This window comes from Lactuca virosa, chromosome 3, assembly GCF_052849685.1.
Source record: "Lactuca virosa cultivar CGN04683 chromosome 3, Lactuca_virosa_CGN04683_v6, whole genome shotgun sequence".
Lineage (NCBI taxonomy): Eukaryota > Viridiplantae > Streptophyta > Magnoliopsida > Asterales > Asteraceae > Lactuca > Lactuca virosa.
In genome coordinates this window covers 22,083,589-22,102,212 of record NC_136428.1, presented here as the reverse complement: position 1 = coordinate 22,102,212, position 18,624 = coordinate 22,083,589, and the positions used below count along the sequence as shown (strand labels likewise).

Sequence of the window (18,624 nt, the reverse complement as noted above, 5' to 3'; positions counted from 1 at the left end):
TTGTTCAAGAAGAAGCATGATGGAAGTCTAAGAATGTGCATAGACTACCGGGCACTGAACAAAGTAACGATAAAGAACAAGTACCCGATCCCACTGGTAACTGATCTATTCGACCGACTCGGGAGTGCACGATGGTTCACAAAGTTTGACTTAAGTTCGGGTTATTGGCAAGTACGCATAGCAGCGGGGGATGAACCGAAGACGACGTGTGTGACAAGGTATGGCTCCTACGAATTCTTAGTCATGCCTTTTGGATTGACGAATGCCCCTGCCACATTATGCACTTTAATGAATAAGATATTCCTGATGGGTTTTGAGCATTCTAACACTTCCTAAGTGTACATGCAACCCTAATAACCTTGAATCTATGTTTTCTCTATATACATGCAAATTTCTTTTTCAAGGTTATTTCCTAACTTGCATGGCATGGGGATTACATAAAACATAAAAACTAGTAGAAATACATACCTTGTTGTTGCTTGGATTCCTTCAAGACTTTGTGAGCCTAGCACCCCAAATGTTGTGCCTCAAATGCTTCACACAACGCCACAAGACTTGGAATAACTTGAGAGAATACTTCTAGCACTCAAAATCGGTTATGCCCTCTCTAGTTACACTAGGTCTACTAGGTCACCATTTTGCTAGCCATAGGGTTCCTTTTATAGTGTTGTCACAATTAGGGTTTACACATGAATGCCCTTAATTGTCATGACTCTTGATTTCTCATGACCCATGGGTTTGTAACTCCCATGGACTATCCATGGAGCTCCATATGGTTATAACCAAACCCATAAACCATGGATCATTAATCCACCATAAAAGAATTAATGATTGTCATAATCAACCCTATATATTTAATTAGTCTCACTTTGATCACCAAATTAATACTAGATTAATACTTGATCAATACTAATTAAATAATACTATTATTAATATATTAGAACTTATAATATATTAATAATCATAAGTGCCTTATTCTCTCATTTAGTCTATCCAAGTATTGCAATGCCATGCAACCCAAATGGACCATGCCGGGTCGGGTCAAGTACATACCAAATCAAGTTATGGACTTAGACACTATATCCAACAGTCTCCCACTTGGATAAGTCTAATAACTATATTTGCAAATATGACTTCAGAATCCGACTAGCAATCGTAGCTCTTTCAAAGTCTCTCGGAACTAAGATGATGATGATACGCCATTTAAGATAAGTGATCATACAATCCTCTGTTCTCATGATATCAGCCGGACAAACACATGGAACATGGTCTTACTTATTGTCCAGCATTTGTTTCTCGATCTCTGATTTGTTTCGACATAGAACTAAATTGAACACATCAATTAGGTTCTGACCGGGCCCGGTACATAAGTCAAAACCAAATCATCGAGGGGCCCAGATATCGCTTCTATTTCTAGAAGGAACAGATAAACTTCGACTGATATGCTTGTACTAACTACTTGTTGAATTATTCACAAAGGCACGTTTTATGACATCGAGTTACCAATGCGTTTTCGTGCAATCAATGAATAACCAACTCATTGTCAACAACTCATATCTCTAGGTTTGAAGATTTATATGATATTACCGTCTCACGATCACTTGAGATAAATTCCATGAAGTGATGCAAGTGAGCGTGGGTTGGATCCAATACTCAGCCCTTATGAGTACTCATGAATGTTGTAGCAACCATTGCATTGTCCAAAGCACTTTAGACAAATCATACAAGCCAAATTCATGACAGTCTTGATTCATATCTACTTCCAACATATGACTGACTGTGGATGGTTTGAATAATATAATATATACCATAACATAATTATTCTGGAAGTCAAAACATGCAAAGTGAAACACAAGAATAATACTAATCTTATATGGCCCCAACACTTTGAGTGTAAATAAAACACCTTTTATTTAAGCACCATATTGATTACTCATTATTTATGTTTCGATTAATCAACTTTATGCTTGAATTAAAACATTAGTTGTCCCATGCTCCAAGCATGTACACTATGTTTTTCCAAACAACAATTATGCCATACTCCAAGTATGCATACTATGTTTACATATGGTCCTCTCTTTGTGAAATAGATCAATTGACAATATTCCAATGATGCTAATTTCACAATTCCATTCCTCGTTGTAAATGAAAGAATACCAAACTCTTGCCATCTACTGTAATCTGTTAGATTCTAAACTTATATGCAATGATCCCCTTGTAATGACTATGCACAGAAGTCACAAAGACTTGGCAACAGAAATTACAAAGTATTCCAATGGAAAACAATTCCATGGAAATGAAGTCTCAAATTCAAAGTACATTCCTTTGAACATCCTTCTTAGCATTAAGTTCTTTAATCTTACACAGATTCAAAGAATAACTTCCACCTATGGAGACAATTCCATATTACCATTTTGACCATCACTTCTGAACAAGAGTTGCCTCTTTTCAAAATATGCCAATATGGTCCTTACTCTATACTTCTAATTGTCCATGAGCAACCAATCTTTGGTAAACCTCAGATTGTCCTCGACAACTTTGCTTAATCATTTTAGTCATTTCCAGTTCTAATCCTTTTTCCATCTTAATGCCCTAGGCATTTGGAAAATTTAGAATGGATGAATATTATAGCACATGTAATCAAACCCATACCCAAAGCATATGGGACATGATTTATGCTATAATTTTTTTTATTTGCCATGTTTTCATAATTCGAACTATGAAGAGGGATGCCGTAATCATAATCGAATTTTGAGAACGCAACATATATAGAATTTCCTTATGTTAAACCATTCCAACATAACATTCATATATATTCTTGACTAAAGTAGATTAAATTCTCAATCTAAGCTTGTAGAATTGGAGTGAAGTATAAAATCCTCCCCCTTAATTATAGCAAAACAACTTTTTCAAGGCGAATTGAAACTTTTGTTTTCTATAATTAACATTGCTAACCTGCAATATTTAACATAATCGTCATGCTCCCACTAGCATAATGATTACCAGCATAACACTTTATGCTCCCACTAGCTTTGACATGTACTCAGAAATCAACTGGACTTCTAGAAATCAATACTTTATTGACTTTCTTACCAAAGTTCATATTTCTGATAGTAGATTGCTTTGATAAGACTTTATCAAAAACATACACATTTCCTTAGATAGCTCACATGTTTGTCTAGACCTTTTGCAATTCTTACTAGTTAGTGTGCCGGTTAACCACACACGCTCCACTAACTATATGAGAATGCAAATATCACAACCGCTATCTACTTAAAATCTTCTTAGTGGAAGCGTTTCCTCACCATCATTTTCATGAATCGAAGAGAAACCTTATGACACTTAGATTTTATGGTGTATGTGTTCCTATCCATGTGAATTTGTCATAACCATAATCACAGGACTAGGTTAGTGACACTTCCAAATTCATAGGGACTGAACTTGTGCAATCTTAATTTCTTGCCACCTGGTAGCAGAATGCCCACCATTGCTTCCGGGTTGTTATGCAAACAATTGAGAACTCATAGAACTCACAAGCATAATCAACTTTCAACTGGAACAGACACAGAAACAAGAATATGTCAACACGATAGGTTACAAACCTCAAGTCGTGGGCTAGTGATTAACAAAACTCTTGATTTAGTTCTTGAAACTATTTCAGAATCATTTAGACTCCCACTATCCTCTTGACATATAAGACTTCTCTTTGTCAAGAACCATTCCTTGACAAAACAAATATTCAAGATCTAGTGCGGATTCTTATCAAGTTAAACACTTCTCACTATTGGTCTTAGCTGGTCTTTGTTTTATCCAAAACATCACAACTTACCAATCTCAAATGTACAAGAATAGGAAACATCTTACTCTATATTTGACAAGTGTTATGAACTTTCTAAAGACTATGTCACTCAAGTTACAATCTTGGAGTATAACTCCAGGATTTGTTTTTGGCACGAAGTATGAATTATCTTTTGATTTAACCATTTCAACAATTCACGATTCCTCTCCTCAGGCAACAAACACACTAAGGTGTCCTTAGAGGATCAATTGTGATATGGTTCCATAATCACTAAGATAATCATAAAACAAAATACACAAGTACTCTCCCATCTCTTCAGATTGGAGAAAATTTTATCTTTCTGCCTTATTTGATTCTTCTTATTCATTCTGCTATACATTGAAATTTTTCCAATGTTTCAGAATTACACTTAAACTCGTAAGCATAACCATATTTACTAAACTTTAGTAAATCATAACGAATAATCTTATCTATCTTTGTGGTGGACCTGACCAGCACACAACCAAGTGTACCCAATCTTTTAGTCCTTCACTTGACTCACATGTACATGTGAACAAGGAATTAGTCTTAATTTCCCAAAGACGAAAACTTCTCATTCATCATACAATACAAGTTGCATGATTCCAAGTTTCTATCGAACTGAAACTTGGCCGATGAGAATCTTTCCTTATTTGGTAAATTATGATACTACCACAAATGAAAGAATCAAATCCATTTTCAAATATTGCTATTAATGGAAACATATAATCAACAATTTTTCACAAATGCCATTGTAAGGATACTTAAAATAAATAAAATCAAAACTTTTCTTTATTTTAAAACTTTGCGAAAAACTTATCCTTACAACCCATATGAAAACCTTATTGTTATCTATTCCTAAGCAATATGTCTCAACTCTTAAGTAATAGCTCAAAATTCTGATCACCGAACCATGCGATCAAAATCCCTCTTCGCGATCAGAATCAGCATATACTTCTTTTAAGTTTCTTCACTTTTCTTTGATTCTTAAAACATCAACATGTGACCCAGTCACATCATGCAATAAGAATCTCAGAATAGAAACTTAATAGAGTTAGACAATGGACTTTACCTGAAGTAGAGTCAAACATTTGACTTTACTATCCTTATGGACTTTTAGGTAAATCTGGCAGCTTCGCAACCAATGCCCTTCCTTTGGCAACAGAAACATATGGACTCTTTGGAAACAGTACACGGGACTATCACAGACTTAGCCTTTCTCTTTACCATTTGTTCAACCGAGTTGACTATGGCCAATCCCTTTCAATTGGGAAGAGAAAGTTTTTCTGGACTTCCAATGTTACCATTGTCAATGTCCATGGAAGTTTGGGAAGTTGATCTTCCAATCAAATTTTGCTTTACCAATGCTCCAAATCATTGCTGATTCAGCATCATCAAGCAAATAGGTAAGATCATTAAGGGTCATGTCGTGATCTGTTATCAGGGAGTGACCAAGTCAACAGCCAGCTACCTTGAGACTTCGACACCCTACTCTCCCGGCTTGTCAATATGTGACTTAATCTCCAAGACCTAAGCACATATAGACTTTGTTTGCCAATAGGGATTGAGTGACTTAGAACTTATCATGTCTTGAAACTTGTGGGATAAGGAGATTTATTGGAGGAGGTGGAGGAGGTGAAGTATGATTTCCGGTCCCACTAATGCACAACAAAGGGATTGATCTTTCACCTTGGTTGCCATTTGGGATATCATCTTCATTAGGAAGCTTGTTCCTAAAGATTTGGGAAGACCATAGCTGTCTAAACTAGACATCTATAATGGGAGAAATTCAAGTTAGTTGATTTAAAGTCCTTAATATAACACCCAATATGAAATATTAAGGCTAGGACCCAACAACCTATTTATAACTGGAAGAGGGATGCCGTAATCCAAATTATAAAATAGTTGAAGGTAGGTAAATGACGATTTACCAATTTCCTACCATAAAAACGAAATATAATTAAGTTTTTAATTGGATTTGAAACTCCTAGATCTTTTGAGATACATTGAACTTTTAATGGCATGTTTGAATCTCGATTGTGCCCTCTCAAGTTTGTGACTGGGATGCCGAGGATCACAAACAAGGTGTGAATAACCATACAAATTGACTTGGTACCCTCAACAATATTACCTAATCAATGTGTCGGTTAACCACACACGCTCCACCGATCTATAATAAAGTCCAGTTACCCTTTGCCATTCTTACTAGTCCATGTTAGTGTGCCGGTTAACCACACACGCTCCACTAACGACTTGGTAAAGTACAAAGTGTAATTTTATGGGCTAGCACCAATTTCACATTTTCCTAAAGTAACTAAGATTGGGAATTTATAATGTATAGTTACTTTATAATTCATTATACTTTTAACGAGTATTTAAAGTCGTATCCTACCCGTTCGGCTAACGACCCTCCACCGATCAAGGAAGCGGTGGGTGAGAGTGGACACCCATTAAGTCACCATTTTATAGGCAACAACCTTATACCCCCCTTATAGACCGGCTTCGTGAATGAGGCCTACTAACGGTAAGAATGACATATTCTTATACATATCTATATAATTAAAATTATAATAATAGTATAAGGGTGTATTTTAAACATTTAAAAATACTTGGTGGTTTAATCTATTAATTAAACTATACTTAATTTAATTAAACTTAAACCATGTCTTTATGGAATTATTAACTCTTTTAATTAAACACTTTAATTAATTTAATGAAGTCCATAAAGCTTGAATTTTACCTTTAAAAAATTCTAAGAGTTCAATTTGGAATTAAAGTGTAAGGCTTTTCAAATTCCAAAACTTGAGGGCAAGAATTGAAACTATTCCAAGTCTCTTCAATTTGTAACTTATGAGTTTTAATGGTTCATAAAATGAAGACTCTTCATTTTATGAAACCTCTTTAGTTCTTTAATCATAATTAAAAGAAGTGACTTTTGGTTATCCATAACTTGAGGACAAGTTATGGACACCATCATTAGCATTAAGATCATGAATTAAACAAGCATGTAAGTTACACAAAATTCCTATGATCTTCTAAAAACTCATAAGAACAAATATTCATATCAAACAATTTCAAGAAAATCATATAAACATATACAATACTTGAAAATTGATAAAAGTCATGTAAAATGGGTTAACATAATCATTATCATTTTGAAAAACAGATTTTACAAGTCCAAAACAGATTGGGATAATGATCTTAATCCATTTCCAGCAACAAAACTCGAAAAAACTGCCCAGCACGCTCCTACTCGCCGAGTGCACTATTCTACTCGGCGAGTAGAATGAATTTGTTCATGGACTCGGCGAGTCCTCCCCATGGACTCGGCGAGTCCAGTCGTCAGAATGCAGAATTTTCGATTTTTTTAGTAGTTTTGCATCAAGTATACAGAAAACAATCCTAGGCTCTGATACCACTGATGGGTTTTGAGCATTCTAACACTTCCTAAGTGTACATGCAACCCTAATAACCTTGAATATATGTTTTCTCTATATACATGCAAATTTCTTTTTCAAGGTTATTTCCTAACTTGCATGGCATGGGGATTACATAAAACATAAAAACTAGTAGAAATACATACCTTGTTGTTGCTTGGATTCCTTCAAGACTTTGTGAGCCTAGCACCCCAAATGTTGTGCCTCAAATGCTTCACACAACGCCACAAGACTTGGAATAACTTGAGAGAATACTTCTAGCACTCAAAATCGGTTATGCCCTCTCTAGTAACACTAGGTCTACTAGGTCACCATTTTGCTAGCCATAGGGTTCCTTTTATAGTGTTGTCACAATTAGGGTTTACACATGAATGCCCTTAATTGTCATGACTCTTGATTTCTCATGACCCATGGGTTTGTAACTCCCATGGACTATCCATGGAGCTCCATATGGTTATAACCAAACCCATAAACCATGGATCATTAATCCACCATAAAAGAATTAATGATTGTCATAATCAACCCTATATATTTAATTAGTCTCACTTTGATCACCAAATTAATACTAGATTAATACTTGATCAATACTAATTAAATAATACTATTATTAATATATTAGAACTTATAATATATTAATAATCATAAGTGCCTTATTCTCTCATTTAGTCTATCCAAGTATTGCAATGCCATGCAACCCAAATGGACCATGCCGGGTCGGGTCAAGTACATACCAAATCAAGTTATGGACTTAGACACTATATCCAACAATTCCACCCATTATTGGACAAATTTGTGGTGGTGTAATTGGTTGGACGACATAGTAGTTTACTCAGAGTCGTTAGAAGAGCATGTTGAACACTTGCGATTAGTCTTCCAAGTACTCAGGGAAAACCAACTATACATAAAGATAGAAAAGTGCTCCTTTGCCGAACCAGAAGTAACGTTCCTAGGGCATAAGATCGTTGATGGGAAGATCCATATGGATAGTAACAAGATACGAGCAATCCAAGAATGGGAGCCGCCAAAGAACGTTTCTGAACTACGATCGTTCTTAGGCCTTATAAACTACTATCGAAGATTTATATCCGAATACTCAGCTAAAGCCACTCCCCTCTCCGACCTTCTAAAAAAGAAAGTTTCGTGGGAATGGACTGAGAAGTGTCAAATGACGTTCGATCTTCTAAAGAAAGCCCCAGTAGCAAACATAGTCTCGTATGACAAGGAGGTGGACAAAATCTTAGCAGATAGAACGGTTCGTAAATGAGGCTCACCCAATTGGACAGAATATTATGTTCGATGGAAGGGACTACCCGATAGTGAGTCTAGTTGGGAACGGGAACAAGATCTGTGGCAGTTCCGAAGAAAGATCGAGGAGTACATATCTAAGACTTGACGAGGTCGTCAAGAACTTAGGTGGGGGAGGGTGTCACGATCGAGATTCTAGACTCTTCCGGAGTACTCGAGAAAATGGGAGAACTTACAAGTATAGCACATTAGACCCTGGAACGTCCTAGATTTCTCTAGGACATCGAAGAATGATTTAGAACATTTCATGAAGACTTGTAAATATATGTAACTTGGTAGAATAGTCTAGATTAGTCAAGACACTACTACAAAAACAGCCTTTTACGACGCGCAATGCGTGTCGTAAAACGCTCAGACGTCGCGCAAATGCGTGTCAAGGAAGGCCCTGTCATAACGAGAGACGACACGTTTTTGCGCGTCGTCTATTTACGACGCGCAATTACGACGCACATTTACGACGCGCATTTACGACACACATTGCGTATCAAGGAAGGCCCTGTCATAAAGGAAGATGACACGCATTTGCGTGTCGTAACCTTACGACGCACATTTACGAGTCGCATTGCGTATCATTAAATCCCCTGTCAAGAAAGGCCATGTCATAAATGAAGATGGCACACATTTTTGCGTATCATAATTTTAAATGTTTAAAAAAATATTATTTATAGATTTACTACTTTTCAAATTAAATTTTTACTTAATGTCTCATAATAGAAAATAAAATATCATATACAAAAAATACAATCCATTGCATAAAATTTAATGTCATACAAATAATCGTTCCATGGAAAGATAAAACAAATCAATAGAAGTTGTAACAAAAATTTACAAACTAATTAGATACGAGAAATATAAAAATATATACCCTCAAATTCTTTTCAAAGTCTAATCTCCATGTCAGCTCTTCAACTCACTTCTCCAGTTTGTCCTTAGCTTCTCTAAGGGCTCCAACATCTCTTGCAGCGTGTGACAGTTAGGGATGGCAATGGGTACGGGTATATCGGGTTTCATGTTCCCCATCCCCATACCCATACCCGAACCCATCCCCATCGGGGATTAAAAATCCATCCCCATCCCCATCCCCAATGGGGAACGGGGATCCCCAGCGGGTAATCGGGGAATTTTCCCCATTATAAGGTTTTGAAAGTTTATGAAAAAATAAGTCATAGCTATATATTAACAAACAAAAAATAATATAAAGCACTTCAATCATCGAATGTATTCAAAAATGAACAATAACATTCAAGTTTACAAATTAAACTACTTTTTTGCAACTAAAAAAAACATAAACATAAAAAGTCATCCAAAAAGTAGTCAAACATCGCCTATCATCCAAACAATAACAATAAAGTTCACCAAATTCCAATTCCAACTTTCGCATTGAACCATCATTTATCATATATTCACCTACCAACAAAACAAAGACAAAGTATAAACAAATGTATGAAACAAAAAACTTTAATTTAATCGATTATAACCATGAAAAAATTGTTTCATTATTACCATCAAGTTTCACTATCCATGTCGAAATCATCAAAAATAGTTGCACGATTATCCGAGGTAAATTGCACACCTTCATCTAAATAGAACAAAAAAAATTAGTAAATTAAAAACAAATAGAAATAATAACAAATTGATCCCAAGCAATGTTTTTTTTGTCTTTTGTTTGGAGGATTTACCTCATCTGATTGAAGTGCTTCTTCAAAGGAAGGAACATTTGGACTTGTATTATCAGGTTCAACATCAAAATTTGTAGAACCAATTGGTGTTGAAGGTTGTTCACTCCCTGAGTCAATCTTTACCATAGCGAATTACAAGTTTGATTAAGGAATAAAAAAATCCCTATTGACTATTTGACTTAGTTTCATAATTCACAGTGAGGTGAGTCGGCGACGCATTACAAGATTTTTGAATTGATTAAAAATATAACATAAATGAATTTACACTTGACAGAAGGTTGATTGAATTTACACTTGACGTAAATGAATTTTAACTTTCACAATTTAAATTACGTATAACATTTTTGAATTGATTAAAAATATAACATAAATGAATTATATATATATATATATATATATATATATATATATATATATTTCGGGTACCCATCGGGTACAGTTTCGGGTACGGGTATGGGTACCCGATAGGTAGAACCATCCCCGTTTTTTGCATTCAGGTAATACCCGTACCCATACCCATCCCCAATCAATTCGGGGATTTACCCGGCCAATTCGGGTTCGGGTTTCGGGTACCCATCGGGTACGGGTTTTTTTGCCATCTCTAGTGACAGTCTAATTTGTGGAATCAACCAAAATAAAGAAGTCAAATTAATAATATTTTTATTTCCAATATGTTTTTTGTGTAAGACAAAAGGTAAATACATGCATAAGGTAAAGTACCTTTGGGTCTCTTCCATGTAACATCTTTCAAATTTAACAAGCCATTAGAGTCTTCCCAGTGCCAGGTGGACCATATTACAACATTCCCTTAACATGCTTTACACCCAATTTGACACATAAAAAATCATAAAAATATTTCAAAGAAATGTTGTATAGATGAGATATTGATAGAATTATAGGACATTACTTGCTTGCCACATGTGGAGGGAAAACCCTACCCACTTGCCTTACATTCTGCAAAAAAAAAAAAAAAAAAAAGTTGTGTGACAAGATTAAATTAATGTTATATAAGATTCCATTAGAGAAAGGCAATATAATGGAGGAGGCATACTAGCACTGGTCAAATAGAGAATTCATTATTCCCATCAAACTCAGAAAGAGCATCAAAAGCATGCAACTTCCAATCCAAAGTTGGAGTAGCCACCTCACTTTCCAAACAAACATTACCATGCCCCTGAATCAAATACATACAAAAAAACATCAAAAGAATGCAACATCCAATCAAAAACATGGTGGCAATACTTACAAGATTGCAATCATCTTAAGGAAGCTCACAGCTTTAGCTATGCGATGCAGGCCCCAAGCATAATATTCATTCCTGGTATCAAAAAATAGTATAACATTAGAACATAAACAACACTATTATATGATAATCCAAACTAAGTTGGGAAGCTTGAATAATAGAGACATTAAATAATTAAAAAGAGTGATTATGAACTAATTTTAGGACATGAGAGCACAAAAAATAATAATAATAACGAACAAAGAATCCATTTGAAAAATGAGCATGTGTACATTTTATACCTTCTAATCCCAATTCCCTGATCTTTTATGCCATGGCATAACATGTTCATGGACAATATAGATAACAACCTTTACAACCCATCAAATATCTCAGCCTCGGTACTATGGAAAAACAATAATATATTTGGATGCCTTACCTAAATAACAAATTACAGATTTTCTTTGACTCAACAGAAACAAATATGGAAAATCAAAACCTCATTCCATGTTGGTGGTGGTGGTGGTGGTGATGGATGAAGGTGGTGAAGTAAAGAAATGGTCTAGTCATGTTGCAACAGAACAAGTAGAGGAAATAGTGGATGACGATGGTGGTTCAGAAAGCTTTTCTATAACAATTTATCTAGACATAATTAAAGAAAGAGAGAATAAAATCATCTTATCTGCAACTAATTCTGAATACTCTTTTCCCTTCAAAAACATTCACTATATACAAAAAATGACTTGTTTGTTCATAAACTGTAAAATATTTTGAAGACCTTCTGATTCATTGACCTTCTGAGGAACACATGTAAGACAAAACAGCCACCTTCAAGGATTCCAAAAAGAAGGTGAATCAAACAGTATGTGTGACACTTTGCATTTACATATCACACAAAAATACTTTTGTATCAACTCTTTTAAACCCACATAACTTGTATATTCTAGTTTCCCACGGTATTTTGGGTATTTCAGTTAGAGTTAAAAGTTTTACAAGCTCCTTATCTATTTCTTCAATATGATTTATGTTTATGCAAAGTTCATGAAATTTTTTAAACATAGTCGCTACCTGCATTAACAATAACCTTCCAATCTAAATCTTTTAACACAATGAAAATAAAATAAAATAAGAAAGTATGAAATTAAAACGAACCTCATTTTCATATAGCAATTTGAAGTCTCTGGACATTTCATTAGCCAACTTAATCACATTAGGCACATGCATGTAAATCCTAAAAAATTTAATCTATATCTGCAAAAAAAAAAAAAAAAAAAACATTAAATATAAATGAGCTTGTCCATAAAAAAAACAAAAAACCAATAAAGAAAAAGATTAATTGAGTATCTAACCTCCTTGAAATCCTCAGGCGAAACCGCAGGTTAGTAATGCATCATGTTTTCAGAAAAAAAAAAATCAAAATTGAGTATTTAATATGCACTAATTCAACCGGGATTTAATAAAATCTTGGATTGCAACAAAAACTAGGGTTAGAAACGAACTAAAATCTTGGATTGTCAAGAACACCAACAAACTTACCAGAGATTGCAGCAACTTCGTTCCAAATAAGAGGATTCATTGTATCTCGCTCTTGCATATACACAAATTAGGGTTAGAATCGAAATAAAATCACACAAATTTAGAGTATTTTCTGTGGTTTCTACTTCCAGAAGTTAACACGATGTCCACTGCCCACCAACTGATTTGTCTTAGTAGACGTCTGATTCTCCATCTCTCTTTGACTCCGCAACATCTAAGGAGTAGCATCTCGAAAATCTTGCAGTGGAACCTCTGCATCATCAAATTTTACAAATATCTAAGTTGATTTTGTAGCGTAGAACACGCTACCTGTGGCTCCAAGATAGGTCTGCCACTGGAAATTAGGGCATGTATTTATTTGTCTTCTTTGTTGGTCCGACGTTGAGGGTTGGAGGCAGTGGATGTGGATGAACGAAGGAGACGGAGGCATGGATGGAAGAGAGATATCAGAGAACAAAATAGAGAGACAGGGGGGGGGGGGAGAGAAGAGAGTCGAATGAGTGCTTTGAGTCTTCTTCAAAAAAGCCCTAGAAGTTGTCCCTGCGATTTTGTGATAAGAAACGCGCGTTTGAGTAAAAATTATAAAGCGACGTTTTTAGAGGACAAGCGTTTAAGATAAAAGTGTCCTCCCGTGTTTGTAATTTTTTTGTTGGACACTAATTTTAAGGCACGCACAAATGCGTGTCCTCTATTCTTGAAATTTTGGAAAGCTGACATATTTTTTAGGGCACGCAGAAAATGTGTATCACAAATCGTTGCGTGTCATTGTTTGCACGTCATTAAAGGGCTGTTTTCTAGTAGTGAGAATATAGAACTATGTAGTAATATCTAGAAACTTCCCTGGGGGGGGGGGGGGGGGGGAAGACAAGTATAAATAGGGAGGAGCTCATTTGCTCCAATCCATCGGAAAGTTTCCTTGTATTCTCTCGAGCTCTTATAATTGAAGTTTTCTTTCGTTTGTAGAAACTTGAAAGCCTTATTCTCTTGCTTACTTAATCGTTTATACATCTCTAGGAAGTGTTGTAGCCTGACTTAGTCGAAGTTACACTAAGTGGCACACGGTGAGCGAGTCATCCCGTGACATGTGCCCCCCCCCCCCCTAATTTTTTTGGCAGAAATAGTCCTTATACTTTAGTTTTATACATATTAGGCCAAAAAATATAAAACTTTGACTATGACCCCCTGTTCACCAATTTTTACACAAATTATATTTCCTCTCCCCCCCCCCCCCAAAAAAAAAATGAAAGATTGAAGCTCCGCGACTGACAAGGATTGAATATTTTGAAAAATAAATTAAAAATTTTATTAGAAAAACCATATACAAATATATGATCTTGCAAGTGAAACCAAATCCATTAAACACTACCAAATAACAATTATAAAGTATATTTAAAATATTATTTTTGTTCCGTAATCATCTTTACGTGACACATTTTTAGATGGTTTTTAGATGGGTTTGATATATAGAGTTCAAATTACCATTTTTATTGTAATATCAAGGACTAATATTATAAAAGCCCTAAATTTTTAACGTTTAATTGGAAAAAGCCCTAATATTTTTTTATTATTGTTATGGCCACAACTTTCTCGCAGAATTATCACTCTAGCCCATTTAACGAGTTTCATGGTTAACTTGGTTAACTTTTTTGCAAAATCAGTCCTAAAAAGTTCAAATTTGGTCCATGAGGTTTGCAAAAAATTACACCACATGGTTTTTTAATTTTATTTTTTGTTTTTCGTATACTTTATTTGTTTTCAGATTTTTTAAATATATATACATTTTTTATTTTCTTTTTTTATATACTTTATTTATTTTCATTTTTAACACTATTTTTCAACAATTTTGATTTTTTTTACTTTTTTACCTTTTGTTTTCTATTTTTTCTATTTTAGTTATTTATGTATAAATTACTATAAGAGACCAGACTATTATTTTTTTTCTTTCTTTTAGTCTATTATCAAATTGAAAATTATTATCTTGAGTTTAAACTATTGATATCACATATATAAATATGATTTAATTTGCAAGTTATATAACACATTGAAAAACTAATTCTCAATAAACAAGCTATTTTTTTTTAATTTTCATTTTTTTGTTACATAAATATAATAGCACTAAAGAAAAAAAAAATAAGTTGGACCGAAATTACAAATATAAACATAACTATTTTATTTACTTGAATAAAAATAAAAAGTTTAAAAAAACTATAAATTATCAAACTTTAATATACTCTAATATATTAATACATTTTATATTTTTTGAAAAAAGTCAATAAAAAGTTAAAAATACAAAAAATAAAATAAAAACAAATAATTGGAAAACAAATAAGAAAAAAAATAAAATAAAAATAAAAAAGATGAAAAAATGAAAATAACTAAAAAAAAAGAATTTTTTTCTAATATACTCTATATATTCACTAATAAAATAGAAACAAAACGTAAAAGGGTAAAAAAAATCAAATTATTGAAAAATAAAGTTAAAAAATGAAAATAAATAAAGTATATATAAAAAAAGAAAATAAAAAATGTATATAAATTTATAAAAAAACCGAAATTTAATAAAGTATACCAAAAACAAAAAATAAAGTTAAAAAACCATGTGGTGTAATTTTTTGTAAACCTCAGGGACCAAATTTGAACTTTTTAGGACTGATTTTGCAAAAAATTTAACCAAGTTAACCATGAAATTCGTTAAGTGGGCTAGAGCGATAATTCTACGAGAAAGTTATAGTCATAACAATAATAAAAAAAATATTAGAGTTTTTTCCAATTAAACCTTAAAAATATTTAAGGCTTTTCTATATAATATTAGTCCAAATATCAATATGAGAAATATTGGCGCAGTGTAGCAATAAGCGTATAAGTGATTTTAGTTTGAAATTTTGGGCCAAAAGCAAGTAGCCATGGCCCAATCAAATAAATGAATGTGAAGCAGAATAAATGAATGTGAAGCACCATGGGCCAAAAGCAAGTAGCCATGGCCCAATCAAATAAGTGGACTATTAGGCTATGGGTTTAAAAAAATGCTTGAGGTGCCCAACCCATTCCCAAACCGGATTTTTTAGTTTGATATCTAACGGATTTTGGTGAAAAACCGGATATGCTTGAAATCGATTTTTGGTCAGAAAAAGCCAAACCTATCTAACATATCTGTAACCGAACTGGAACCAAAACTCGTAGCTGTGTTCTTTTTATCGAATTTGATTCGATGTTAGAATTCAAAAAAATACGCATGATTGATCAGAAATGTGTCTATAAACAAACATCAATCTATTTGTTATTACAATATTACTTAAGGTGTTCTGGGGGAATTGATCAAAACAACGTTTTACTTTTAAGTTTAGAAAAGATTTTTGGAGAATTCAAGCCGAATATAAACAATAAGTTAAAGAAGTGATTGATAAAAATTGAAAGAGTCATCGTAGACCCAATAACTGGGTTCAAACTGGTCATGTTACGGTTTTGAAGGCTAAAATGTCAAACTGGCAGTAGATCGATCCGAAACTAGATTGATTTTGATTAAACCTATTTTCTTATGAACGTTTTTTTTTTTTTTCTCGCTCCTTTATCGTGTGATTTTAAATTGGTTCCCTTTTTTTAATCACGATAAAGTTAACTTTTATGTCATATACTAATATTTGTATATTTATTCTTTTAAACATAATTCAAAAACATTAAATATTCGAACAATGATTATCTCGTTATAAAAGATTAAATACGTAATATTAGTCACATCCAAACGACCTAACTATCATTGAAAATCAGTGTATCAAATTGTTAATGCACTTTTAAAAATTTATGAAACTTCAAGCTAAATCCGATAGTGTATATTGAGTTGCACCTCATGCATTAAAAGTTATAACTTACATTGGCCCATTGGAAGATCTAAGTTTTCATAAATTTAACTTCTACCATGTATCAACATCAAGGCCGCTATCTTTGATTTAGTTTCTCTATTTAAATAAAAAAAAACAATACAAAATAATTAGAAAATCATAAAGTTTAGAGAAAATTATAAATTTAGTTAAATTGTTTAGTGAGTTTGTAATTTTTAGCCAAAATAATCGGTCTAGTAAAAAATAATCATTAAAATCATAAGACCGGAGGGAATGGGAATGAAGTTTCCTTCACTTTTTGTGGGCCATACCCCATTTCCCTCATATTTCTTTCCCTCATCTAAAACCTAAGGAATTGGTGAGAAGCTCTTCCCTCACCTTTTTTTTTAATTTTAAATAAGTTTTTTTTATGATTTATAATTTTTAAATTAATACTAAACATAAAATTTAATTAAAAATAAAAAGCATTTCATTAATTAAAATAAAACTTACATTAAACCTAAAAAAACTAGAAAATTTAAAAAAAAAAAAACACAAACTAAAAATCAAACAAACCAACAACGACCTACGGAAAATATTTTTTCATAATTTTTTCTCTCTTCTTCATCACGAGATCGAGAGCCGGTCCCGAGAGATGATTGATGTTTTCCATCAAAAACTTCATATCCTCCATTTCTTGTCTCTCCGCCCGCTCCTTTTTCCTTGTTTCTTCTTTTTCTTTGTCGAAAGCCAAACGTTCGGAGAAATTAAGATTATATCAATCAAACGACGATGTTATTTTCCACATTTCGTCAATGTCCACACTGAAATCAGATGCACCCGAAGAAGTCCCTTTTCCCTTTCTCTTCGCTTTGTCCCTACCCATTGGGCGGACAATTTCTTCTAGCTCGAGTTCGTCATCCTGATTTAAATATAGACTGACCCGAGCATCGGAGGAGGTTGAGTAACCACTAGAGCACGTTTTCGTTCGCTTTGATTGTTGGACTCCAAAAATAAAATCTTGCTCGTATTTTTTCCACCTAGGACATCGAACCAATAATTTCCAACAATCGTGCCACTTGAATGGTTTTCCGACATCTTCAAGGTAAAACTGCAAAGCTTCTTGAAGTATTTGTTCGTCCCCTTGGCCGCTTTTTCGTTGGGTTTTTAGGTTGTTGTATAACCCGTTTATTTTTGAAACCCCCTTTGCTATTTCTCGAAACTTCGAATTCAGTTGATGTTTCGTACGGTAGTCGTCACCTTTTTCTAGCTCCTCTTGAAACCGTTCTAAAATGTGAATCCAAAAATGGTCTCCCGGTTGTGCGTTTCCTTGAATCGAATCTTCAGAAATGTCAGCCCAAGATTTGACCAAAACTAGCTCTTCGTGTGGAAGCCATGCAGTCGGCTTTTGTCTTCCCGGTTGTGCGACACCCTCGCGCGCTAGTTTTTTCCCTTTACGTCTTTGTGGGGGTGGTGTGGGTTGAGTTTCGGGAACCATCTCTTATTCTTCCGAGTCATCCAACTCGTCGACAAGTTGGCGTTGTTGGTGGGTTTGGGTTTGAGTTTGAGTTTGGGTTTGAGGTTGAGGTTGATTTGACGATTGTTGATCCGGAAACACAACAAAGTTTGAAAACATTTGTGGCGGAACATTTGGAACTTGCATCGGGTAATATTGTCCAACATTTTGGTATTGGAATTGTAGTGGTGATTGAATGGGAGCATTGAGTTGGGGGCGATAAACTCCTTGTGGTGATGAATCGATAGCAAAAATGTTTCGAGAATGGATGTTTATACTCGAAGCATGGCTTTTTTT

General features: G+C 34.0%; 1 protein-coding gene across 1 annotated transcript; it reads right to left on the bottom strand.

Moving 5' to 3' along the window:
• Positions 1–17,589: 17,589 nt before the first annotated feature.
• Positions 17,590–18,309, bottom strand: LOC145163342 (glutathione S-transferase T2-like). Its single transcript, XM_079082180.1, has one exon. It carries the CDS (start codon positions 18,307–18,309, stop codon positions 17,590–17,592), a length of 720 nt encoding a protein of 239 aa, XP_078938306.1.
• Between the last annotated feature and the right edge of the window lie 315 nt (positions 18,310–18,624).